At 40.3% G+C, this 27,598-nt stretch overlaps 1 protein-coding gene and 1 long non-coding RNA gene across 2 annotated transcripts in view; one reads left to right on the top strand and one right to left on the bottom strand.

Moving 5' to 3' along the window:
* Positions 1–265: 265 nt before the first annotated feature.
* LOC142600147 (uncharacterized) lies at positions 266–5,620 on the bottom strand. Its single transcript, XR_012833604.1, has 3 exons — positions 4,936–5,620; positions 1,430–1,528; positions 266–721 (listed from the first exon to the last, which is right to left on the bottom strand). It is a non-coding gene; the product is annotated as an uncharacterized LOC142600147 (long non-coding RNA).
* Positions 5,621–6,105: 485 nt separating this feature from the next.
* Positions 6,106–27,598, top strand: part of TMTC4 (transmembrane O-mannosyltransferase targeting cadherins 4) — a 59,737-nt gene continuing 38,244 nt past the window's right edge. The window contains 6 exon segments of the mRNA XM_075740834.1: positions 6,106–6,168; positions 6,170–6,241; positions 8,653–8,868; positions 13,811–13,926; positions 15,988–16,204; positions 20,140–20,227. Coding sequence (XP_075596949.1) covers positions 6,106–6,168; positions 6,170–6,241; positions 8,653–8,868; positions 13,811–13,926; positions 15,988–16,204; positions 20,140–20,227 — 772 coding nt within the window.

The following is a 27,598-nucleotide window of genomic DNA, read 5'->3' on the forward strand; positions in this document are numbered from 1 at the left end:
TTTCCACCTCAAAAACAAGATGCTTTCCTTTGCCAAGCACTCTAGATGCAAAAAAAAATAAAAGATAAACTATTCCTTCTTAAATTTCTTATACAGCCGTAATTACCCTGAGCAAGAAGGGAAAGAAAAATGTTATTTACCAGTCACAGCTGGAAATTATCTAAAAGCAGCTACTCTAACTACAATCCACAATAACTCGTATGTCTTAAATTTCTCAGTGCTTTCTTGGGTAGATGCTAAAATGCACCACTGTATGATCACTGTCTATGAAACAAAATGATTTTAGTAAGAATAAGAATTTCATTTCACAAATACCAGTAACAAGAAAAGTTTAAAATAACTTCTGCATTTTATGGCAGTGTTAGTGTCTGATGTCCTGGTCTGCAGGCTGATGCTGTCTAATAGCTTCTGTCGGATCATGCTGCTTACCAGCTTTGCCTCCAACACTGATGTATTTTTAAGACCTTTTGATACAGATTTTGATTTATGAGTTATAAACTGGGTTCATATGAATCACGCACTGTTAGCTTCTCCCTCTTTTTCATTATATTATGGAGTGTTTCATTGTATGTATTTCCCTAGAGTTCTCCTATCACTTTTAGAGTTAGCTTCAAAGATCCTTTTTTCCCTCCTACTTTTTAAATATAGGTCTTGGTCATGGAGTTCTTGCATGCAGATGAACTTTCACGATTTCATGGAACCCATTGTGAGGTAAGTAGGTCTGTGAAAATGGAATAAAAGACAAGGTTAGACACGTAGCTGAAAAGCTAAAAATAGCTGGAGGGAACCTTTATACAGAAAAAGGTACAGGCCTCAGTTCATTGTTTCTTGTACCTCACATCATCATTTTATATTACTCAGTACAAAATGACATCATCTGACTGACCTACCATATTCAACACATATTTCACTTAGGCGAATGACCATGTGAGTGCTAAACAGAGGTCCAATTTGCTAACGTTACATAATACAAGGAAAGGCAAATAATTTTTCTGGTTCTCTGACCATGGTTGCAAATGCTTTTCAAGAAAAGCTACTTTAGATGCTGTTAGGTTTTCCAGTAAGTTATACTTTCCCTAATCTTCTAATGTATTGTCCAATACAATTTTATATAGTGTGCAATAAAGTTCCAATCAATTTAACCCTGACAGATACAGCAGTCTTTAAAAGTGCCTATTTATATTTATATTTATATGTGTGTGTGTAGATAAAAGACTATTAAACTGGAGGACAAAAGTAATGAATTACAAATTGATTCTGACAGCAGAGATGCTTGTACAGCCTTTTGATTAGGACAATACAATTTTTAAATGTAAAACTTGGAAATATTCTTAAATCATATAATGTTAGCACACACAATCATTCTGACTACGTCTCCAATCTTTGCCTCATACAGCTTGAAATAATTTTAGGAAGGAAATTTTAATACCTTTGAAAATGATTTAAGAGTTCCACTTTCCATTTAAATTTTCTTTTTTATCTTCTGCTTCTTTGTGTCAAGCACAGATAGTTATTTTCATTTCAGTGTCTGGCAAAGAGAGGGTGGAGGGAAAAAAACTTATAACAATTAAGTGAAAACTTTGTATTTTCTCTTACATAACAAAAGCTAGGCAGATGCACAGAGTGAAGTAGTTCAGGCTTACTGCTGAACTTTTAATGAGTTGACATAGCTACATTGGTACTTTCTCTGAAAGGCTTAGGTTGATTATTGATAGACGGTACTTTATTTTTCCTATAAAAGCTAAAGTATATCTTGTACTATGTCTAAAGAACTGTAGTGAAGAGTAGTGATGAGGATTCTTATGGTTCAGAGAACAACAGAACAGCAGCATCTTTGTTATTCGCAAGTCTTTGACCTGCTACAACATTTTCATTTTATATTGACAAGAACACATTTCACAACCACCTGTACAGCAGAGCATAATTTTCACTTTCAGAATTAACTACTCTTTTTAAAAGATATTTCTTAGACACCTATTTGGGGGAAAGAGAGTATGTGATTAAATACATACTTTAACATAATTTAAGACTGTGAGCCATAATTCTTCAAATCTACCCTAAACATTATATGGAGTAGCAGTAAGTCTTCAATAGATCTGCTCATTCTCAACCAGTGAGCCAGGATGTGTCTACAGTAGCAAGGCTGAGGGATCCACTTGATCCTTCAAGACTTACTTGACTGGAAGCCTCGATTCTAAAGAAAATTAAAGTTGTGGGGTCTGTCTGTCAATCCTCTTCTAATAACTTCTGTCCCACTTAATCCAGAGTTAGCAAAGTACAGAGGCCTCAAGCATGTTCAGTTCCTACACATTGCATAAAACTCATAATGGCTGTGTAAATCACAGCCACCCTACAGACACTTTCCTGGAGAGATCCAGCTGTCACTAGTTCTATTAGTCTGGGCAGGCCGTTCACCAGGGAACACGCTCATAGCTCTGGTCAGTCATAGGATAAAGTGAATCTGGAACAGGTGGCAAGCCAAAAAGCAAAGTGAAGAATATAGGGGGATCTTAACGAAGCTGATTTTCACGGGTCATGAGGGGAACTGCGGTTACTAAAGCAAGGAGGTGTAGAAATATGAAGAAGAAAAAATGGGAAAGGCTGCTCCATTCACTCCACTCCTCTTGCAACAATCTTGCTTAAGTTCTGTTTAATTTGTATTTTGTTTTTATGACTTATGGTTGGTCAAGACTGCAACTGTAACAGGATATGAGTTTGCCTGTGTCTACATACATACACGTGTGCATACACACACGTGTACAAAATATGATGTACAAAACAAGCTAGCTAAGACCTTCTGCTAGTTAAGATACCTTGTAGTACAACACATACTTGGAACACAAGTTGCCTAGAGAAAGAGACCATCAAAGTACTATTAACAGCAGTAGTTACACTGCAAATATTTGCATACAATGCTTGTGCGTGCCCCAACCATGCAACAGGTAGCAGCCAGCTGATTACCTACAGTTAGGAGCAGTTGTGCTCAATGGCCACACCTATATTTATGATGGCAAAATCCAGGCCATGGAGAAGACGCAGCTGTTTCAAAAACAACTACGGTAAAGACTGACAGTCTTTTTAGGCTTCTGAAACATTTCGGTTGAATCTCTCATTACCATAGTCCCTGACATTTTATTCTCTTGTCTGCAAAGTCACTGCAATACTCGCAGATGCTGATCCCTTGAAATATGATGTCTTTTGTACGCTCCTTTCTTACGAAAGAGAAATTGGCCTTTGTGCAGATCTGCAATGGCAGGCTGCTAAAAATAAGGATGCAATAGCCACTTATGCAGATCAGTTTAGCATGCCAAGAAAACTACAGAGCAGGGAGGTACTCACTTCATACATATACCCTCCCAGAAAATGCAGATTTAAAAAAAAAAAATAGTGTTTTATTTAGGAACTGTTTCAAATTGAAGTGCTATAATAACCCTCCAAAGAAGCAGACTGGAGATAAATTATGCAACTGTAGCTGATTTGAATCAGATTTTGAGTGAACTAGGGAACTCTCCAGAACAGGTATTTGCTCTGCAGTTCTTCACATGAATTAAAACAGAAGGTCATTGTAAAAGCTGATATATTATAAAAAGCAAAATAATAAAACCCTAAGAGATAGGCTTATTTCAAAATGTAAAATAATGGGAAGGACAGACTTCTGTATATGTTGTGTGGTTTATAAGGAAATGTTAATCAGTATTGTTGTATTGACATAAGTGGTGATGAGATGATTAATACCATCTTTGCATCTGGCTGTGTGGATATTCATAAATTTGACCAGAACTGATGATATCAGCAGACTTGCACTGAACAAATGAGATTCTGGTTATAAAGCATAGATCGAGGATGTGCAGCTGTATAAGAAGTATGAGCAAAGGAACTACTAAGACGAGTATCTGATGTGAATGGGCCATTAGTAGAAATAGACACATCAGCAAATGTGATAAAGTTAAACCCTCTACAGAACAAAACGTAACACAGAAATGTGACAGTGACTCAACTAGTATAAGTCTGGCAATTGTCACAGTTAGTCCAGTGAGGCAAATCTCAACCTTGATTCACAGAACCTTACATATATTTACATATGCTTAAAATGAATTCTTACGTATGTGCAAATTTAAGCATGAACTGAAATTTCTTTTACTTCATTGGAATTTAGAGATGATTAAATATGTGATAGACTGCCTTTCCGAACCAAGGATTTTTTTTCTAAATTGGGCCCCTCTCTTGAGTTGGGACTCTTCCATTAATAAACACAAACTATTTAAAACATCTGTAAATATTGTGATCTCAGGAAGATTGCTGGATTTGGAAAGATAGTTGACAAGATTTTGATTTGATAATACTTATTTGGGGTAGCTTGGGCGGGTGTAAGTTGAATCAGTAAGGAAATGTGACAGTCATCAACCAGTATTTCCTCATCATAAATTAATGTGGTAAACTAGCCATTTTTAGGAAGTGATATAAATCTCAATACTTTGCATTTCAGGAGTAGAAAACCTAGACAGCATGCTGTTACAGATTATCTCACATTTTATCTTGCATTTATAAGGCAGTCTGATCAAAAAGTCATGAAGACATCTTTCATCTCTACCATTTTATGATTGTAAATTATAAGCTTACTGATTATGTCCACCTATATCACTAAGTCGGGGACAACGGCAGAGCGGACAAGATCCTTTTAAAGTACAAGACACAATTTACTGGTTTGCAGGTCACAACCTTTGTGTATTTATTTTAGCTCTTGTAACAAAGGGACCAGAAGTTTGTGATCAGTGAAGAGAGCTTCGCGTGCTTGGTGACAGCAGGTCGCCAGCTTTCCACTGCTTCCCAACCCAGAAGCACCTCAGATGCTTTCTGGTGGCTGTCGAACAAGCATAAGTTACAGACTACCATCTTAAAAGCTGGAGCTTCACATATACTTGAATAATATACTACCTGGAAATCGTGCTGGTTCAGCTGCTGCCTCACAAGCAGCTGAGCTGTCCATGGCGCAGCAGCAGCTGTTTCAAAGCGGGCATCAAGCAATTATGGGTGGCTACCACTGAAGCCCTCCCAAAGTAGCATTTCCACTTGAGAGTTAAAGCCTTGAAGGAGCTACAAAATAACCTTGTTAATTTGACACTTGATAACGCAAAGATCTCAAAAATCCCACTCCAAACTGCATGTCTCTGCCTGGCTCGCAGCCGGGATTTCTCATCCAGTTTCAGCGTATTAAGATTTTACTGGTTTTTAGGGAAGCTTCTGCCGAACGTTTGATGGTACAGTTCAGCATTTAATCACACTTTCTTACAGGAAAATCGCAATTATGAAACGCGCGAATAAAGTACACCTCATAAAGCCTTTTTATCGCTTCCCTATGATACCCCTCCTGCGGGGAGCACAAGCCCGGCCGGACCGGGGCCTCAGCGAGAAAGGCAGAGGCGGGGATCAGAAAGGCGCTTCGCTAAACGCACCCGAGAGCTGCAGCGCCGGGCTCAACCCCGAAAGCAGCCTACGGCACTGGCGGCTCCCGCCCGAGGCGGCGAGTCTTCCCCTCCCCGCGCTACCACCCTATTGCCTTTGTACCGTATTTTATTTTTATTTTTTCCCCCAGGGGGGTTTTCACTTCTCCTAATCCCGTCGCGGCAGGAACCCGGCCTGTGAGGAAACAGGCGAGCCCCCCGCGCTGGGAAGCCCCCGCACGCCACGGCTCACCCGCCGGTAACGGTCACGCTAACGGTCGCGGCGGCGCGCGAGGGCAAGGCGAGCCCGCTCGAGCTGCCGCCGCTCCCTCCCCCCACCCCTTGCCCCCCGCGGCTAGCCAGGTGCGCGGGACAACGACCGTCATGCAGAGCAGAGACAGGGGCAGCGGCGGGCGGACCCGCTCTGGGAACGCGGCGCAGGCGGCGGCCAGCGCCCGGTGCCTGCCTCTGTGCGAGGAAGAGGGGTGCGGAGTTTGGGGCGGAGGCGGAACGACTCGCACCGGCCCCGTTGCCACCACAAGTGATCTCCTCGCTCCGCTTCCTCGGCCCGGCCTGCTGCGCGTCACCGCCGCCGCCGCCAATGGGCGCGCGGAGCTGCCGCGGGGGGGCGGGGAGAAGGAGGGGTGGGGCGGCGAGGCAGCCAATGGGCTCTGAGAATGTTTCCCGGAGGCGAAGCCGCCGCGGCCCCTCCCCCGCCGGCCGCTCCGGCTCGGGGCTCGCCGGGCGGGAGAGTTTCACACCCGGGTGGGAGATGCCGGGCAGGCTCCTTCTCCTGGCAGGTAACGCCGCACGGGGCCCCCCCGGTGCGGGAGGGGGCCTGCGCTTGTCCCGCTTGTTGGCAGGAGCGCTGGCGGAACTGGCCCGAACGGCGTGGGGAGGCGGGAGCGGCGGAGGGGTTGAGGGCCGGGGCGGAACGGGACACCCCCCTCAGCGGGGCAGGCGCCGCCGCCGCCAGGACAAAAGGGGAGCGGCGATTGGGGCAGGGCCGCTGCGAAACTCCTGGCGGGGCTCGCCCGCCCCGCAGCCTCACCCCTGCCCATCCGCCCGCCGCTGCCTTTCCGGGTGGGCTCCTTCCCCGGGACCGCCCGCCGAGCGCTCGGGACGCCCTCAAGTTTGTGGGGCTCTGCCCGCGGCCGTTGTGACCGTTGGTGCGAGTCTCCCCACGGCGCCGGCCGTCTCCGGCGGGACACGCAGGAGCCGTGCCCACCCCCCGCTGCGGTGGGTCGGTGGCGGGCGGAGCGGGGGGGGGGGTGTGTGTGTACTTTCCGCCGGGCCGGGTTTGGCTCGATCTGGGCTTTCCCCGGAGAGGGCGGTGGGGCTGGCGATCGCGGCGGGGAGGTGCCCTCCCTGCCGCCGCTGTGGCAGTCGCGTGTGGGCCGGTCGGCAAGGGGAGAGCCCTTCGGGCCGCCGCTCGGAGGGGCGTGCGCGGCGGCGGGAGGTCGCGGTCTCTCGTGGGTGCTCCTGGGCGGTTAACGGGTTGCGCGGGTGTGAGGGAGCCCCCACGGACTGGCCTGGTCTTCAGTACCGCGGGGAGAGGACTGGCAGCTGATGCACATCAGATAGATGGAAAAAGCATAATGGGAGAAACTTTCTGGGCAACATGAATTTTGAGTGGATTAAATATTTAGGTTGGGTAGTGGGCATTGATGCTGTACCTGTGCTGTTACGAGCAATGCCATACACTTCCCTTGGATTAATGGTCTGGGTGTTAGTCTTTGTTTTTGTGAAACTAAGAGGATAAGGGTGAATTACTTTGAGAAAAGATTTTGCTTTTAAAGTGGCTGATCTGCTTTACTCTGCTGAGGAGCTCCATTCTCTCTCAGATTGCACAGCTCCATGTTACTGACTTTATCTGAATTTGGCAGCATTGTTATATAGCCCTCAAAGCGAGAAGGAGCACCGCTGTGACAGGGAGTACTGCCTGTCCGTGTGCATGTGTGTGTACAGAGACTGGGAATATGTGGAAACTGGAATTTAGCATTGCAAACAGAAAGCTACAAAGCAATTGCCTTAGCAGTTCTTATGGTCTAGTCTGTTCAAGAAGGCAAATGACTAGAGCTTTTTCCTATATAGTATGAAGACATTAAATGCAGTGTTTTCAGGGGTGCAACAGTTAATTTAAAAAGCCAATAAAAAAAGAAGAAAGTTAATAAGCTAAGCTTTTGACCCTAGAAATTGTGAAGCTGGGCTACTATATGTGCCTATCTTTTTCTGGAGCTTACAAATAAAACCTTTGTATTCTGCCCTGCTTTTACTGTAGTTTTCTATTCATAACCTCATCCCCCTGCCATTTATAGCAGCACTTAGTAAGAAGACCACTCACAATACTGTCAGAGCAGCAGAGAAGCAGAGGCAGAATAGCTGTCCAGGCAGAGGGCTGGCTTTGGAGCATCAGAAGAGACCCTTCCAAGTAAAGGTGGCTCATGGGTAAACTTCCAGCCTTAGTACCTCCACACTGATGTATCACCCAGTGCTGTTGGACTGCATGGTCTTTTTCACCTACTTCAGCAACCTCTTAGGTCCATGAATACAGCAGCGGAATTTAGCATATGAGGTACTTGCAGGGTGCAGAGTGATCTAGTGAGCACTACTTTGGTATGCGTCCTGTTGCCTCGTTGTTTGAATTGTTGAGATTTAGGGCCTAGTTCATTAACTGCTCTCTGTACATGTCTACCTGTGATGTTTGTTTGAGTTCCCTATGTGGACTATAATTAAGACTAGATCCTTTGGTTCAATTAACAGAAGAGACTTGAGCTCTTTTTGCAATTGATAATGTTTTTCACACTGAGAAGGAAATCATAGTGCTTATCATTCTCTTAAGAATTTTATAAATACTCACTCCACAATCCCCATGATGCCCCTGTTTGGTTTACTTGAAAAGAATAGCAAGAAACAGAAAAGCAGTGCTTTGCTCAAGGTTTTAGAATTTACCTATGCCAAAGCTTTAGCTTAAAATCTAAGAATTTCTTGGCTTTATCTCCGTGCTCCGACCATGAGGAACTGTGCCTTTCTTCCACATATGAAATACAAAATTATGTTTAGATACGTTCCAGTGATTATGAAACACACTGAGAGAAAAATGTTAGGTTGTATGAAACTTCATTCTCCTTTCCCAACCCAACTCTCCATTTTTAAATGATTTTTTAGTGAAATGCAACTATAATTGTGCATTTGTTTGTATTTCTTTCAGATTTGCAACCAACATAATGCTGAAGTTCCCAACTTGGAACAAGTATTTCACAGAATGGCACAAACAGAACCTAGTCTGGACCATGATGTATCATGGTTCCTCCTTCCATCATACTGGGCTAAAATGGTTGTGGCATTAATTTCCTTCCTCTGTTTTGCTAACAGCTATGATGGAGATTTTGTCTTTGATGATTCTGAAGCCATCATCAATAATAAGGTTTGTCTCTCTTCTTTCCCGCTGGACCCTTTGACATAAAAGGTAATAGGAAAAGAAATAATGACAACAGTTGATCTAAGTAGGCCCAAAATATTCATCCTAATAAATATCCCTCTTCTGAACTTAATTTTTCTGTTTTGTTTTATTGTTGTTTTTTTTTTAAAGTAAGCCTTATTTAAGGTTGACAAACAAGCTGTGCAGCAGTGTTCTACCAAAAAGCTAGAAGCATAAGTATGCTTAACAAAATCTTACTCCTGAAGCTATTTGAATAACATGACTTGGGTTCTAATGCATAAACAAAAGAGTCAACAAATTAAACAGCTTGCTTTCCCCCCCGTCCTCAGAATGTGTCCCCTTTTCATTCTTTTGCAAGTGAGATGCTCTGCTTAACGAGTGTAGATATCTGGTTGAGGGGAAGGAATCTCTTTTTGCCATACCAAATGGACTTTATCTGCTTGTCATCTAAGAAAGCATTATCTGATTTGGATGTGATGTTTAGTAACGTTTATTCACAGGGTACCTGTACATCAAGACTGCCTTAGATCTAATTTTATGCTCATTTCTAAGTCAGTGAGAGTATGCAGTAGACTTTTCTAATACCAGTTGATGTTAATAGGAGATTTTTTCATTATCTTCTCAGTGTGACAGATGAATAAGCCCAATGAATAAACTTACTCTGGTTGCAAGATACATAATGCATCACTAAGTGATTTTAGGGTGCAGGGGTTCTCCAGCTGTGGTTTATACCATAAAAATGTTAGAGGAGCACGGAAAGCTTCCTTTTCCTATGCTTCTTCCCCACTCAAAGTTCCTGTGACAGCAGTTTGGTTTTGTTTTTGTTTTTTTTTTTAAACAGAGGCAGAGTATTCTTGTGCTCTATTTTAAAACTGATCATACATGCAATGAACAATCTTTGAGATACCTAGAAATTAACATGTGACTTGAACAAGCCTCTAGCTGAGATTCTTTTAACTTTGAGGAGTTGAGTGTCTTCAATTGCTGAGACACTTCATAGAATCACATGTAGCTGTTAGTGAGCCCGTGCTCATGGGTGGGTCTTGGTGTTACAGCTCTTACGCTGTTCTGGAAGGGTTTTTTTCAAATGTTTGGAAAGAGAAGCATAGGATAAAAAGAATCACTCTCTGTTGGTTCTGTTTTCCTGAAGCCATGGGGATACAGGGAAGATAATCTGGAGACTGATACCACTACAGTTCACGGGTTTTTTTGCCTTGCACAAGATTTAGAGGTAACTTATCACAATGTGCCTTTTAGAATCCTAGAGAATTACTGTTTCCTTAGACAAATTTGTATCATGCTTGTGTAAGTCATCATACCTTGAGTTATAAATGTATGGGGGGGGAAATACATCTGCCAAATTGGAAATAAACCTCAAAACTTCTAAAAGAATACTATAGACAAATTAAGAACCTACAGTGACTTTTTTTTTTTAAGAAGCATTATATTTTAAATTACACCACTTCTGGCAATGTTTCATTCTGCAAAGTTTTATTTGGGGCACATTTATAGTATTTTCATTTCCTGAAAGAATGAAAAAAAAACCTGATGTTGAAGCAAGGCAGGTTGTTTTGTTCATGTGCAATTTCCACACTTGTAATCTTTCTCCATTTCTTTCAGTTTTTGCTTTCAAAATGTTTCAATTTATCTATGCAACACAACAACCTGCACCAGGATTATAGCTGCTGGCAATACTGAGAAATTCAACCAACTGCTTAAATAGATTAATTCATACCTAGTCTGTATGTTTGAAAAACTGTGAGGCTTATTCTGTTTTTCACATCAAAATCCTCTATTATTCTCTAGAAATTAAATGAGATTTTTTTGACAGTATCATTTTAACACAGGGGTCATATGAATATTAGGAAATATAAAATATAAAAGAAAAATGCAGAGACAATGAGTTTACCAGTTTAATGGGGAGGGAGAGCATCTAGCAAAGGCATAGCTTATGAAACAAGGTATAGCATATTTTATTCATATTCAATAGGAGAGACATCAGGTGAAGTAATTTTGTAGATTTACTGAGTGTTACTATACCAATATTTTATTTGGTACCACACAGTGACCTTTTTGTTAATTTACTAGCTACCACCACCACCCCAATCTTTCAATTATTTTTTTTTTTAGTGAAAGATATACAGTTAGTTGACCCCATACCTACCGTATTGTGGAACATTCTGTTATTAGATTTTATTGGGGTTCAAGGCTGTTTTCCAGATGCTTGCTTGTCATTTTAAGCAGCATTTTAACTGGTACACAGCAGCGACTTTTGTCTTTATTTACTAGCTTGGCAAGACAAACAGTTGGATTAGAAGGAGCATCAGACACAATGTGTCATTACCATAAGCCTTTATATAGAAAACCTGACCTTTCTTCAAGTATTGAACTCTGCTGTCTGTAAGCTGCTGCTAATCAAATATTTAGAGATTGTTTGATATCTACTTTCAGTTCTTGTAGAGAAAATCATACATAAGTTTTAACCAGCTGTGTCTCTTGGAGCAAACCATTCCTATTTTAGGGTAAGTCCACTGAGTAGGAAAATTAATGACTGTCTCTCACAGAACTTGAATACAAGAGCAAGATGCACGACTGAAGTTTCCTAGGTCGTATGGAAGTGTATTCTAATCACTAAGTAATTCCATATATTCAGCTTTTCCTACATTCTTCCTATGGAAGATGAAAGAAAAGGGAAATCTAGAGGAAAGGGAAATCTAGCCTTGCGTGTCTCAAATATATTTCCCGTCTCAAGTTGTTGAAGATCATCTGTGACATAAAGACATACTTTTAAGATTTTGATACTAAAAAAAAGTCTGTCTTTCATTGTCGCTTTTTTGGGGGGCAAATGTACATAAGGAGCAGTGCCATTGGTTGGGGGGGAAAAAAAAAGTCTGAGGCCACAATGCCCACTAACAACTGTCCCCTGCAGAGTAGAAAGACTTTAATATATGTCGTTGTACAATCCAGTCTCAACTTGCCCCTGCAAAAGCAGGCCATATTGATTGATTTAGTGGGATGCTGGTTGAGTGCACTCCTCCTCTGACAGTCAAATTATGACCGTTAGGGTTTGTGCATACCAGCGAGGAATGGAACAGGAATTTAGGTGCCTAAGGACAAAATTGCAGTCCTGGGAAAAGAAAGAAATTTGTATCTATTGCTTGGCAGTGGAAACATCTGTAAGAGAGTGAATAAATTTTGCACCTTGATAATTCTTGAGCCCAAATAGGATCCCCTCTGAGTCTTGATTTCTTAAGATTTTCCCTGAGAATGCCTTAATTCACAGTTGCAGTATAGGACTTTTCAAAGACTACAGTGTTAGCCCTGCTCTCTTTTCTGCGTATTGATTAGTAACCTATTAGAGAATGCTTCACTTCATTTGACAGTGTGCTAGGATTTTTAGCCTACTTCCCCTTCCTAATTTTTTTTTTAACCAGTTGTCTAATACTGGACAAACTCAATCAAGTGATAGAAATAAATCTCTTCCTGGATTTTTTGGATGGAAAGTCAGAATGTGTTAAGAGAGAATCAAGAAAAGTTGAATTATTTTAAGTTCAGCTTAGCAGCGGCCAGTCAGCGTGGCCCAGACATTTGGCTGTACCTTAGGACTAGGAGTGGTATGTGTTCTCTCTTGCCTTGTTGACAGGCCAAAAATGTTGAGCTAAGGATGAGATGGAAGGTACTGGAGACCACAGCAGGTGCTCAAGATACTGTAGAAGCAAGTGAGATGATAGGAGCATTTGAGAGGGACTGGAGTCAGTGAACCAAGGGTATTATAATGTGGAAATGTTGTAAGTAGATGGAGATGTAGGAGGAATAAGACATAGGTTCTTTCATGGGTTTAGCAACCCCGTTTGTCTACTTACTTGTGTTTGTATTGGCTTGTTAGTCTGTTTTGGTTTGTTGGTCTCTTGAACAATTTCAGGGGAGAAGGTGGGGGTAGAGTAACTTGTGATTGATTGCAGGTATAATACCAGCACTCATGCAAAAGCTATTCGTTGCTAGTATAATTTTGTTCTTAGGTTCTGTCTTTAAGTGTGTTTAACCTGCACATTTGCTATAGCATCAATTGGTATTTAATTGCCTCAGGGAATCAGAAGAGGGGCAAGTACAAGATGAATATGTCAGAAAACTGATGCAGATGCTACCAAGGTCCGTATTTTTTCCTCTCCAAAGTGTATGTTTTCCATTCAATAGTCTAGGTTATTTGGATTTTTTCATTATCAGCATAGCTTTAAGATAAAATAAAAGAGTAGACTTTTCCTTTGCAGTGAGGTTTTTGGGGTTTTTTTTTAGCAGTCCTCTACTCCACCCCAAATTAAAATAATTAATTACTTTTCTGTCTTCTGTTATTAATCTTTTAGAGCAGTATATCAGTATATGGAGATTTTGATTCTTGGTTTCATGTATTAAGAACTAAAAAAAAGAAAAGCTATTTGAATAGTGTCCTGTGCAAAGTAAGGCTTCAAAAAGAACTAATTGTTCTTTTCTATCTTTAGTGTCCTTGCTTTCATGCTTCCACTAGTAGTTTTGCTACTAACACTGGTAGAAAAACAGTTATTTGCCTCCTTCACAAGATAACCTAGACCTAAAATCAAATACTTTACAAAACTGTAAAGTAAAGGGCTTTTTAATGTGTTTCATATCTCAGCTATTGACCGGTTTATCAACTGATATGAATACTCATAGCTCTACTAAATTTCATGTAGTTATGCCTACTTACAGAATCCAAGCATCTTGGCCTTTATGATGACAGGCATCCAAGATTGCAAACTTGTCTACCTTGTAAAATGTCAGTAGTGGGCCAGCAAAACACCTGCTATGTCCATGTTAGCTTGAGCTTGTATTAACAAACGCTTGTTTGTGTTTTAGCTGCTTTGAACAAAACAGATATGTTAAGAATCTGGTAATTTATGATGTTTCCTTTCAGGACCTCAGGGCAGAAACCCCACTTGGTGACCTGTGGCATCATGACTTTTGGGGTAGCAAACTCAGCAGCAATACCAGTCATAAGTCATATCGACCACTAACTGTCCTAACTTTCAGGTGAGACTTGCCTTTTTGCTCGAGGTCTGAATTTGTTTAACATATATTGGCGCAATTGATTGTGGGGAAGAAGCAACAGAAAGGAGAGAGACAAAGTATCTGGAGGCTAGTTGGGTACCTTTCCTGAATATGATTTTCCTGTTCACTACCTTAATCTCAAATTGAGTTTTAATTTTCAAATTGTTTATTTTGCAAAGTATACATTATTTTGAAATTCTGTATCTCAATGTACCTTTCAGAGATTGCATCTTATGCTCTTACATACCTTGGTACTAGGGACAGTATGGTTCGGTATGTAGGTCATATCATCAAAGAGCTAGGAGGTGTATGTTCCTTTCACTTTGCCATGCTGCTGCTTATACTGCTATTGTAGTTTGTTCTCTGCTTTCCTGGTGACCTGTCAAATGATTTTTTATAAACAGCATCAATTTACTGTGGCCTTTTGCCACTAGGTCACTGAATAGTCTTCCCACCTCTTCCTCCCTGATATTCTAACTTCAAGTGAGTATTTGTGTCTGAAAATCCTAGTGAGAGAGATGTCTGCCTGTATATATAACTTGCTGGCTTTCTCAAATAACTAAAGGTTTATCAGGATTACTTCTGTAGCTGCTTAGCTCATGTTTTTTGCACAAAGATTTGAGCAAGCAGTAGATCATGTAGAAATTTGGCACAGTAATGCAGAGAATCTTTGAGGTTCTTAAGCTTCTTTATTTTCCCCATGCAACTCAGCGTTGTGGATGGGGACCTGGCACTGGTTCTGCAGTTGTGCCTGCTCTAAGCCAAGGACTAAGTGAAGTACTCCCACTCTTAGTCCTTATATTCAAGCAAAAACTTTGACTCTTGAGTGCAGTGTCAGTGTTTTAAGTAGGTTTCACTGTCTGTTGGGGTTTCTTCACATTTTCGTCAAGGAGAATACACAACTGAATAGAATGTGTCAGTCTTAAACCTATTAAAGCTTTCAGTGCATTACACAGCACATGCTTTCCTTTCTTTTCAAGGTCTCTGTGGTATATTCCATCTCTAGTAACATCCTGGTTAGTTTAAAGAGTGAACTGGGATACAGTCATTACTATATCTGAAAATATAGATGAGCATGTGGAGATGGCCCATAAAATGCTATTTTCACAAGTAAGAAATTGGTTTTCTTAATTTCCCTAAGCTCCAACTTTTTTATGTGTATCACATTTATAATAGGTTAGGTTTTTTTAATAGATTGCACTTAAGCCAGATGCAGACTGACCAAATGAACTATATAAAATCCCCTATCCAAACTAAGTTTCTGTATATCTCACCTACTGATAAAAGTATACAAATAATAACAAGATGTTTCTCCCTTTTCTTCTCCCCCTCCATTTTAGGACAGAGTTCCTATCTTGAATAGGGTTTTAGACTGAATTTTCACTTACACTTCCTTCTGGTTTTAATACTTGCATGAAACCTCTTTCTAACTAGTCTCACAAATTAGTTACTAAGATGTGCTAACTGCCTGCTTTCTGGATTGATACCGATTGTACCCAGCTGGTTTCCACATCGTCAGTCCAACTGCAAGGACATTTTTCAGCTAGAATGTCAGTGGAAATCATAGTCTCAGTGCATATTACTTTCCTCACTGTGTGGATTTAATTAAAATAGTGTCATCAGGTTGGTTTTGGATGTAGTTTCTCTTAAACCCAGGGGTATCCACACAGTGGGCTGAGTTGTTTATCTGCTGGACACTCCTGCATTACAACACTGAAGTTATGTTGCTGACCAAAACCCAGTTCTAAGTAACCATAGGGATGATTAACATAATAGCATTAACAGATGTCTTTGGAAAGGATAGATATTATGCTCAATATGGTATCCCATATGAATACCTTTGAGTAAAGATCAGGACGTTGTTTCTAGCCAACTGTGATGGCTAAGTGGTAATACTATGCGTGCTGGGGTTTGCTGGTATTTTTCAGCCTTTTTTGTGTGTGTGTGTAACATGATCTTGCTATGGGGTTGTTTAGGTTTTCTGTTTGCATGTCTCTAACCATTGATGTAATTCCTAGCCTTAATGTTTTTGTTTCTATATAGAATTAATTACCTTTTTGCTGGAGGCTTCTACCCAGTTGGTTTCCATGTCATCAATATAATACTGCATTGTACTATCTCAGTGTTGATGGTTGATGTGTTCTCGATATTATTGGGTGGACTGCAATTCAGTAATAAAGGAAGAAGGCTAAACCTGGCTCCAAAGACATCTCTTATAGCTGCTTTGCTGTTTGCTGTACATCCAGTGCACACCGAATGTGTAAGTACTGAATAATTAGCTTTACCGATTTGTATCTTAGAAGTTCTTGATCATCTTGACTAATTAATTCTTACATAGCCTTATATTCTACACATTGCTTTTATATATTCTTAACGTTTCTCTTGGCACATGTCTTATGAGAATGATCAAATAGTATGGTTAGTGCGTCCAAAAGCCTGTAATTCCACAGGGCTGGACCTTATTAAGGATGATAAATTAAATCATTTAAGTACAATAACTAAAGAAGGATAGCCCTAAACTACAGAGTTTCCCTAATTACTGGATTAAGAATTCATTACTAGAAACATTAGCTCATGAGCAGCCAAGGAGAATGGAAGATAAACTGAATGCAAACGCATAGCCACTTTTCATTTCCATTTGCTTTGATTAAAAAAAAAAAGGGAGATAGCAAATTGGAGTAGGGGCATTATATGATCTCTGTATGTGACTGTATTAGACTATTGCATCCAGTTTTGAACTCATGCTGCAAGGAGGACACTGGGAAAAATTGAGAGGGCTCAGAAGAGCCATGAAAATTATTGAAGGACTAGAAATCATCCCATGTCATGAGAGATCAAACTCCATGGGTTTGTATTTTTAATATGAAGGAGAAGATTAAAGGATATATTTTTTTATCACAGATTTTTTTTTTATCACAGACTTTAATTATGTACATGGGGAACACAAATTTGATAGTAGTGGGCCCTTTAATAGTGCAGACAAAGCATAACAGTGGCTGGAACTTTAAGCTGTAAAGATGCAGAATAGAAACATGGCACATGCGTAGCAACCAATTAAAATACCTGACCAAAGATGAAAGTAGTTGTGTGGACATTCTAGTGAAGAGGAGATGATTTTCTTAAAAAGCTCTTTTTTTTTTTCTTTTTTTTTTTTTTTTTGACTTATAGCTAAGAAAAATAAGCTAAGAAATATAGCTAAGAAAATCTTTTGGCCTTGTGCCAGTGAGCGTGTTGGATGTGGTCCCTGATTGCTTGATCTTGTAATAATGAAAATATGAAATATAAAATAAACACAATGCAGAAATCATTTTTTTACAGTTTGGAAGGACTGAGCTACTGAAAAAATACTAACTTTAACTTTGATCTTTGTGCAAGTAATGAACACTGACTCCTCAGTGCATCTTATTCTATATATGTGACACTGATTTTTCATTTATTCACAGTGTGCCATGGTTTTGGCTTTTTTTATTTGCTTTGCACATGATTAATGGGGAAGAGGTTATGGAAAGCTATGCCTCTCAGCTGACTGGGGACTGTGCATGTATTGGAAATCTAGAGAAGGTGCAAAGTCATGTATTAGTAATTTGGCACCTTTTTTGGCAGTGTGGCTAAAACATCCTGCCAGTCATTTTCTGGTGTTTGCTTGCATGCAGAATAACTTCTTTGTGAGAGCACGTTGTGGTAGTGTTGGAAGAGCCTCTGATATTTGTTCTCCTAAACCAGTTCTAGATGTCAAAGTGAAGTAAAACAGGTCTTCAGTGCTTTTGATGTTCTGACATGTAAATAGAAATCTCACTTGAGTCTTAACTTTGCAATAGACCTACTATTGACTCCTTTATCAATATCTGTAATTTTATTCTTCATTCCACCTGACTCTAAAAATATATTTAAATCAGCAGGCAAATGTTAATAAGACCTTGGTCATGTCAAATAAATTACAAGTGATGCCATCTGCTTACATATGCAAGGTTTGAAGACTTGTGTATGCTTTGGGCAAATATTGGAAGAAGAAAAAAGTAGCATGTTTACGTACCGTGTCTCTTCCAAGATCCAGGAGGGAACAAAAGACCTCTAATCATTTACACAGTGAATAATAAACCTTGCTGCACTGAAGCAGACATGATACTGCTATGGTTCTAGCATGAGTGTGTGTCACGCAGCATCTCATTAAAAAGCATTTCTCATGATTTTAAAGCTGTGAGTTTTAAGTCTCATGACATCCCGGTTTTGAAATGAGATGACATATTTTGACATAAAATGGCGAAGAATCTGTCTGCTGCTTTGGATTTTGGTAAATACAGCACAAAACAAACTGTTATGTAAAATGGATCTTGAAAAGTTTAATACTCTCAGTACTTATGTACGAAAAACATCTCTCATTATCATTTTTCTACTTACTAGTAAACACTCCTGTGGTGTAGTTCTCGCTTCTAAAAAGTACTTGTTCTTTGTAACGCTTGAGTGATGAAAGACTAAACAAAACAGGACATAAGAATATACCTGATACTAATTTAAAACTGTAATTTTTTTTTTGTTTACCTTGTTACCAGAGACTATAGGACTGATCCTGCATTTGAGATAACATTGTGCTGTTGGAGTCATCTGAGGCCATATATGTATTACTAGTCCCTTAATCTCTTTGTTGTAACAAGTTGGCATTTGTTTTCAAAATTGTGTCAGTTCACCTTTACTTTTATCTCATTAGCTGAGAGCAGCTCCTGAAACAGAATGACACTTCATTATTTTCACCTTTCAAAGCACTCCACAGTTACTGCGTTAATTCTCGTTAAGAGAGAAAAAGAAGCAGGGAAGTTTGGTGCATGGCTTTGGATAAATCAAGATGTTTTTTTGAACTGAATTTAGGAGTCCAACAGTTTCTCCTTTTACAGTGCTCAAGTGAAGCTGAGGGTAAAGTGGGAGAGAGTCTCTTCAGTGGATTCAGTCCTACTCTCGTGCCTCTACACTTCTCTTTCTCTCTCTGATGTTATTTAGAAATAATTGTTCCATCATGTCAGGCTGACACAAAAAATGCCCTTTTCCTAAGAGAGGGTTAGCAGGTGTCTTTAAACAAAATTAAAATACAATTTATCTTTTTACTTTCCTCTTTCTGTTCCGCTCACAGAATGGGACAACTAGTATACTACACAAGAACCAAAGTTTCTGCTTTTGTCCCTGAACCATCACCTCAAAAAGCAGCTTTAAAAAAACCCCTTAGCTGTTCAGCCTTGCTTCAGAAAGGCCTCTGTGTACATCATCTACTGGAAACATGGAACCCAGCACTCCAGGAAGAAGAGCTAGACTGAGAACAAAGGGGTCTTTCCATGATTCTTGCTCTGGGTGTATGTTCTAGTGAGGTCCCAGCATCAGGGCTGCTGCCACCCCCCTGTGTCATGATTTCCACAAAAAATTCATGGTATATCCTGACACTTCTGTAACTGAGGAATGAAGATCCAAGAATATGTCATGCTGTGTCTCAGCAAGTTATTGTAAATACAGTTTAAGGGCTTGAACCTAAGCTTGTTGATGGCCCTGAGAACGCTCTTGATTTAAATAGGTTGGCACAAATCTGGAGTACAGAGGTCCCAGAATGCGCTTCTCATTTTCTTTTGTGTTAATACAGCTTCTGTTACAAGACACAGCTGGAGATAGCACTAATGCAATCAATTAATATAACACAAAAAAGTGGGATTTTTTTTTTTTGTTGTTCTGCAGGGTGGAAACTATTTGTCCATTTTGAGTGTTCAGACTGCAATTTGAAGACTGGCTTGTCTTCTGAAAGTGAACAGTCTTGATTTGCATTTCAGCAAATTTTTTTCTGCCAATTTTGTTGGGGTTCAGGATGTTTGCTGAGAGTTCTATGGAAAGGCAGCCTTATCCAAAAGACAGATGGAATGGGACAGTCTGCATTTTCTTCAGCAAGATCCTTCTTCGTTTCTTAGAACAGCAGTTTCTCTTAAAGCCAAATCATTTACCTAGTTGATACTAAGCTATACCCAATCAAAATTAGAATGCAGCTTAAAAAAATTGGGTATTGCTAATCCGGTATACCATGTTAAAAAAAAAAAAAAAAAAAACCTGATACAGTGATATTCTTTTATACATTTTACTTTGTATATGTGTGTCTACCTTTGATTCAGGTTTTCTAAGAAAAAAATTGGTAATCTGAAACTTATTTCTTTTTTTTTTTTTTTTAAGGTTGCCGGGATTGTTGGCAGAGCAGACCTGCTGTGTGCCCTGTTCTTTTTGTTGTCATTCCTTGGCTACTGTAAAGCATTTCGAGAAAGTAAGTGTTCTGTTTGCCCCTTTCATTTTATATTGTGTATATTTTCTGCATTCATACATATCAGTGAAGTATAGCAAAACTAAAAAAAGTCAGCTTGATGTGGTTTGAATTTATTACTGTTTATACCCTCATAAAATATTAAAAAAAGATCTGCTTTAGCAGGTATTTATTGTTAGAAGAGCTGGAATGGTTGCTGTCCCTAATTCCCGTTAAACACTAAGAATTTATTTTAAGAAATATCTATTTTGTAATAGGCATATTTGTTAAATGTTTTATTGGTTATAAGCATAAAGAAATATTTCAGTAAGTATTTTAGAAATAAATCAAACCTGTAAATGTATATTCTTAAATATTTTAGTACACTTTATGCCATTATGTTGGGATGGCTTAAATGGGAACAAACTTTAGGAACCTGACTTGTATTTTTAATGAATTGTAAAGAATTGTTCATATGAGTAAGCCCTCTAAATTCCTGCAATAAGCAAGTGCTGGCATACACATGCTGAATATAATGTTACTCATAAGAGTTTTTGTAAGACAGCTGTATTTAACATGGGTAATTCTTCTGTAGATGGTTGGTTTTTTTGGTGGTTTTTTTTCAAGTAAGCTTTTAGATCTGTTGTGTTATTTGATCTGAAAGCAAGTTGGCAATTGAAATACAGTTGTGGAGAAATTATCTTGGGGCTCTATTAAAAAAACACACATGAATATATGAATTCATGATTATGAAAAACTATACAGGACATGCAATCTGGTATCTGAATGTGTCCCACCACAGGAAATATGGGAATCATTTCGTGAACTCATGAAGAGCTGTGTTGTGAAGAGCTTGTATATCAGTTCAATAGGCATTGCCTGTAATGTCTAACCAGAGTTGGCAGTGTATTACAGAGGTACCTGAGCTGGCTTTGAATGATCTAGCTTAACATAGTTATGGATGGCATCATAGAGCTTAGTGTAGGCTTAGGTGCATATGTTAGTCCACAGTGAGCTCTAAGATGCTGTGAATAGCTCCTGCAAATTGATTTTAGATTGTGTAGAGCTATTTTGCCTATTTCTACAGCTGAAATCATAAGTTTAACTTAATCTTCACCCCTTCAAATAATACTTATGGTGATTTCTGTTCACTTCTGATATTTTTTCTCACCTTTGAGTAGGTTTCATTTCTTTCAACTGAACTAATAATTTCTTGATGAAAGTTGGCCTTGGGATCTTGCTTGCTTATTTATTCTTTTCTCACCTATTTTACTGGGTATGATTGTGCTTTGATGTTTCTTTTGTTAGTGCCAGAGTACATTAGACAAATCAAAATATTGGCTATGTGCTTTCCAGTTTGTTGGTACAGGTAGACCTACACGGCAGGGCTGATCTTTGCTTGAAGAACTCAAGAGCCAAATTCTTAGGATGAACATTGCAGACTTTTATATAGGACTCTGTAATTATTTTGTTATGGAGGACATCTCAGGAATGATTAAGAATGTGATGTGTACCCTCGTTAGGAATATTCTGAGTGCTTGTACAACTTATGAAGGCCAGTTTGATAGCTTTTAGAAGTCATTGTCATTTTAATGGTATTCTTGTACTGAAATTCTTATCATTGAAACAAGAAGGAAAATGTGAAGACAAGATACTAAGCACTTAGTATTTTTTATTGGACATTACATCATAATAGTGTCAGAGCTGTGTCTTTTAGGCAGCTTTGCAAAGGAAGACTATAGTTTACCAGCATAGTTGTGGCTTTTGTCTTTCAGATCAGTTTTCAATGTTTAGTGTCACCTTCACTGCCTGCTTTTCCCTCAGCATCTTCTTAAAGAAATTTAGACTTTCTTCGTACTCAAGAATTTGTATCCAAGTTGCATACTTGAATCTCTCCCAACAGTTTCCTCATTTTGGGTAGCTTGGTGAAAATTTCAGGTTCTTGCAGATCCTATCTGGCACGTCCTAAACAAGAGAATGAAAGTTATTTCCAGCACTGTGGAGAGCAATAAGAAGTTCTTTAGCAGATCTCGCATGGAACCTGAAGGGAGGCTTCTTTCCTCTGAACCTTACATGAGTCGCTGTGTGCTGATGAGCAATGTGCCTAAACCCAGACATTTCAGAGTCAAAGTTTCAGGTCAGAATGGTTCTGGTCTGAAAACTGATTTTGAAATGCCTGGGTAAGATTCATTGCTCATCCTGGATGTGCCTTTCTGTGAAAATCATTAATTTGTAAATAGAAAGGTAGATGAGATAGAATAGAATAGACTATTTCAGTTGGAAGGGACCTACAATGTTCATCTGGTCTGACTGCCTGACCACTTCAGGGCTGACCAGAAGTTAAAGCATTGTCCAAATGTCTCTTAAACACCGACAGGCTTGGGGCATTGACCACCTTTCTAGGGAGCTTGTTCCAGTGTTTGACCACCCTCTCCATAAAGAAATGCTTCCTAATGTCCTTGCTAAACCTCCCCTGGCACAGCTTTGAACCATTCCCACACATCTTGGCACTGGATCCCAGGGAGAAGAGCTCAGCACCTCCCTCTGCACGTCCCCTCCTCAGAAAGCTGTAGAGAGCAATGAGGTCGCCCCTCAGTCTTCTTTTCTCCAAACTAGACAAACCCAAAGTCCTCAGCTGCTTCTCATAGGACATTCCTTCCAGCCCTTTCACCAGCTTTGTTGCCCTCTTCTGGATACATTCAAGGACCTTCACCTCCTTCTGAAATTGTGGGGCCCAGAACTGCACACAGTACTCCAGGTGAGGCTGCACTGACACTGAGTACAGCAGGACAATCACCTCTCTTGACCAGCTGGTTACACTGTGTTTGATGCCCCCCAGGATGTGGTTTGCCCTCTTGGCTGTCAGGGCACACTGCTGGCTCATGTTGAGCTGCTGCCGACCAGCTTCCCCAGATCCCTTTCTGCAAGGCTGCTCTCCAGCCACTCTTCTCCCAGTTTATACTTGTCTCCGGTGTTACTCCAGCCTAGGTGCAGAGTCTGGCATTTTGACACGTTAAATGTCATGCCATTGATGATTGCCCAGTGCTCCAGTCTATCTAGGTCCCTCTGTAAGGCCTCTTGTTCCTCAATACAGTCAACAGCACCTCCCAGTTTGGTATCATCAGCAAGCTTGCTGATGGTGCATTCAACTCCTGCATCCAGATTGTTGATAAATATGTTGAACAGAACTGGCCCTAGAATTGAACCCTGAGGAACACTGCTGGTGACCGGTCGCCAGCCAGATGTAGCCCCATTCACTACGACCCTTGGAGCTCTGCCCTTCAGCCAGTTCTTCAGCCAGCACACTGTGAACTCGCTTATCCCACAGTTGGAGAACTTGTCCAGAAGGATGCTGTGAGGGAGAGTATCAAAAGCCTTTCTAAAATCCAGAAGAACTACACCCACTGCCTTCCCTTCATCCACTAGACAGGTGACCTTGTCATAGAAGGATGTCAAATTAGTTAAACAGAACTTTCCTTTTGTGAAAGGATGCTGACTGTGCCTGGTGATTGCATTATTCTTTAAATGCTTTTCAATAGTACTCAGTATAATCTTAATATTTTTTCCAGGAACTGAGGTTAGACAAGCAGGTCTGTAGTTTCCTGGGTCTTCCCTAACGCCCCTTTTGTAAATTGGAGTAACGTTGGCAAGCTTCCAGTCAGCAGGGACCTCCCCAGACTCCCAAGACTTTTAGTAGATGATTGAGAGGGGTCCTGCCATCTCCTAGTTCCTTCAGTACCCTGCGATGAATCTCAGATTGTCTCCACAACCAGTATCTCTACAAACTTGACCTACAGCCTCATAAGGCAGCTGCATTACACCTTGTGCTCATTATGTACGTGGTGTTCCAAAAAGTCCCTGCTTTGTCACCTTAAGCATCTGACTTGGGCATGCAACTTAAAAGCCTTTTCTCCCTGTTCTTTCTGTGTAGTCGCTGGAAAGAGACAGACTCCTTTTGATCAGAGGAATAGTTTATCTTAGGCACTTGCAGTCATCATCTAGATATACTAGAATCTCTCAGTTGTGTAGAAGCTTAGGAAGACTAGGCTTGTAACTTAGGGTGTGTTTTCATTGTCACTTCAATTGGGCAGAAGTGCAGGCAACTGCTAAAACGGAGCCACCTAGCTTCCTTTTATCATAGATCATACAGCAAATTAGGTGTGTAAGAAGGAAACTCTGGAGGTCATCTCTACTCCAACAACTTAAAGAAGAGTTAACTTCATAGATCAGATTGCTCATGTCCTTAGCCAAGTGAGTTGCAAAAATCTTCAAGGATGGTAGAGGGAGCGACATATGACCGATTTGCCTCAGCCTCTTTTCCTATGTTATATTCTTCATCCTCCTAATCATCTTAGTGGTTCTTTACTGGACTCCCAGGTTGCTGATGTGGTTCTTGTGTTGGACATCACACTGAACACAGTACTCCTGATGTAGCCTCATAAGAGCTGAGTAGCGAGGAGCAACCACTTTCCCTGACCTGCTGGGTGTGCTGTAGCTAGCACAGCCCAGCATGCATTTAACCTTCTTCATCGCTGCAAAGACACATTACGGACTCATCTGCAGCTTGTCAACCAGGAACTCTGGATCCTTTTCTGCAGAGCTCCCCAGCCTGGACTGTTGCATGGTGTTGTCTTTGATTTTCATGAGGCTTCTCTCAGCCCTTTCCTCCAGCTTGTCATGGTCCCCCCAAATGGCAGTCATGTTCCCCACTGTACCCATGTATCCTCTAGCTGAACCTCACCAATCACCACAACCAATTTTACTTTCTGCCGTTGCTATAATTATTTTTTCCTTTGGGACAGGAGGTTGGTCCGATCCATCAGGCAGCTGTTCGAATATTAGTGTCTGTATAGGAAAGGGTAGTGTCTGTGTTGGAAAGGACAGCTGCAAAGAGGATGGAGGCTCTCTCCTCACAAAGAGCCACATGGAGATGAAAGGGGTAATGGGTACAAGTTGCACTGGGAGGGGTTTCACCTTGATATAAGAAAGAAATTTTTTATAGTGAGGACAATCAATCACTGGAACAACCTCTCCAGAGATGCGACAGAGTCACCATCACGGGAGGTTTTCAAGACACAATTGGACAGGGTGCTAGGTAATCCTGTCTGGGCTCCCTTTCCCACAAAAGGTTGAACCAAATGATCTTTGGAGGCCCCTTCCAACCTGGGCTGTTCTGTGATTCCTTGTTTGTATGAAAGGCTTTATCTGAAGGTAAACAAATATGGGGAAGTGGCTGTAGTAGTGTATGACTTTTCAGTGGTTTTGTTGTATTAAAGTAAATATGAAGTTTTACCCTTGGATGCCTCCATTTTGGTGATATGAATTTCCTTCTTTTGTGAACAGCTCTTCTAGCCGTTCACAAGTAATAGTATAAATAAGGAGTAAAGACCTTTTCATCTGAGTTTAGCTGAGTTGTTTGATTCTGCATAGATTGAGGCAAAGACAGCAAAAAATATCTTAGTCCCAAATACAAGCTGATCTCGCTTTGAATATAGGTAAAGAACAAGCATTTTAAAAATATCCACATACATTTTAAAGAACAGACTTAAACAATGTCTCCTAAGCAGCAAAGAAAAAATATGCTTTCTTCTCTCAGAATGTTTTCCTTCTGCTGGCAAATCCACAAGATCCAGAAAGTCTGTGATACCACCAGTGCACATTGCTAGTTCTAGTCCAAGTTAAGAGATGGTATTGCATCGTTTTCTAGGTCAGACCAAGATGGTAATTTATCTTTGTGGAATAGTCTTTGTTAGTAAGAAAGAGGGGGAGAAAACAACCAGAAACCCCTCTGTGCACTCCATTGTGTCAGGCTTATGTTTCTAATCAAATGTAGCTGCTTTATGATGATCCTGCAGAAAAGTGGGATCTACCAGTTTGTTCTAATATCCTATTTCCTTTTGTCCTGTGACATTTTTATATATTATAGGCAAGCGTGCCCCTAAACCCTAGCTGAACTGCACGTGTCCTTGTTTCTGGATTTGGCTGGATAGATCACCAGCTTTTTACAAGCAGTAGGAGAAGCACTATTAAAGGTGGACTTTTAAAATTGTTATTAATAGAGGCATGGTAGTGTGACTCTTTTGGAGTACTTAAAAGAGGGTACAAATCTAAGCCTTTCAGGATTTGTGGACTGCATTTGTATTGTCTTTCTAATATGGTTACCAAAACATGTTTGATGCTAGTTTGCTTTTACTGATGAACTTTGAGTGAATGTCAGAGTAAGCCAAACATTGAAAACCCTGAGTTGATGCTACTGATACGGTTGTGTCCTCAGTAACATACGTGGTTTTGTCACCAGCAGCATCCCAATGCTACTATCAGACAGCCTTTCATAAGGAACCTGACTATTCTTGAAGCAAGGGAATGTGAAATTTGTGTACAGCCGAGTTCCAGAAATCTGTTTGTGTTTCACTAGCATAGATGTAGTTGTTGTACCGTCATTCGTCTACTGTAAAGGAGACAAAAGTTATAAAAGAGAGACTGGTTAGTGCTTGTTTTCACCTGATGTCTAAGTGAATGAATGTAAGAAATTTTTAATTTTTTTTGCTTGGGAGTAAGGACTCATAACATGTCTGAGGAGGATTTGGGAGTACTGTGGGGAAGGTTTATATAATACTGAAAACAGTCAGGAGATCAGAAAAATACGTGTCCAACTGGAAAACTTCCAAAGGAAAATAATGGGGTTTGTAAAGCTCAAGATATACCGCAGCTCGTTTGCCTGATGTGGCTGGTTTGTGGGTTTGGTGGATTTTTGGGTAGACAGTTTCTTTTAGCCAGAATCCATAGCATTAATTTTGTTTTAAAAGTATAAGCATTTAACACACTATGTGGGCTATAATTATGTCTTACTGAAGTTTTGCAATTCTGTTACTTTTCCCCAACATATAGTTTTTGATGTTACCATCTTTGATAGGATAACATTTATATTTGCAAGGAACTAATCTGTTGTTCTCATTCTGTCCTGCTGGTTTAAAACACAACTGTGGGGACAAATCCACTGCATAGGCTTTGGAGACAGCAAGAGCTGACAACTGTTTAGGTATGTTCTGAAGGGAATTGTGGGTTATTAACTTTGTTGAATTTTAATGCAGCTTCTTTGGAATTCCTAAGGCATTTTAAAACTGCTGTAGTATTCATTTTGCCTTCCTTTGTCTTCAACTTTGACAGTGATCCAGTTGCATGTATTTGCAATCTGCATTGGCGATCTCTGAGTGATGTAAAATGATGAGTTCATGATTTGCTTCATGTGAATAATATTAGCCTGGATAGGGGATCAACTGCTTGCTCATATGCTATGACTTCTACAAATGACTTTGCTCTGGTTGTGTGTTTTTGTTTTGTTCTGTTCTGTGTAGTTGCCCGTTAATCATCTACTAGCTCATTGCTAATTTAATA

This window comes from Balearica regulorum, chromosome 1 (genome assembly GCF_011004875.1).
Source record: "Balearica regulorum gibbericeps isolate bBalReg1 chromosome 1, bBalReg1.pri, whole genome shotgun sequence".
NCBI lineage: Eukaryota > Metazoa > Chordata > Aves > Gruiformes > Gruidae > Balearica > Balearica regulorum.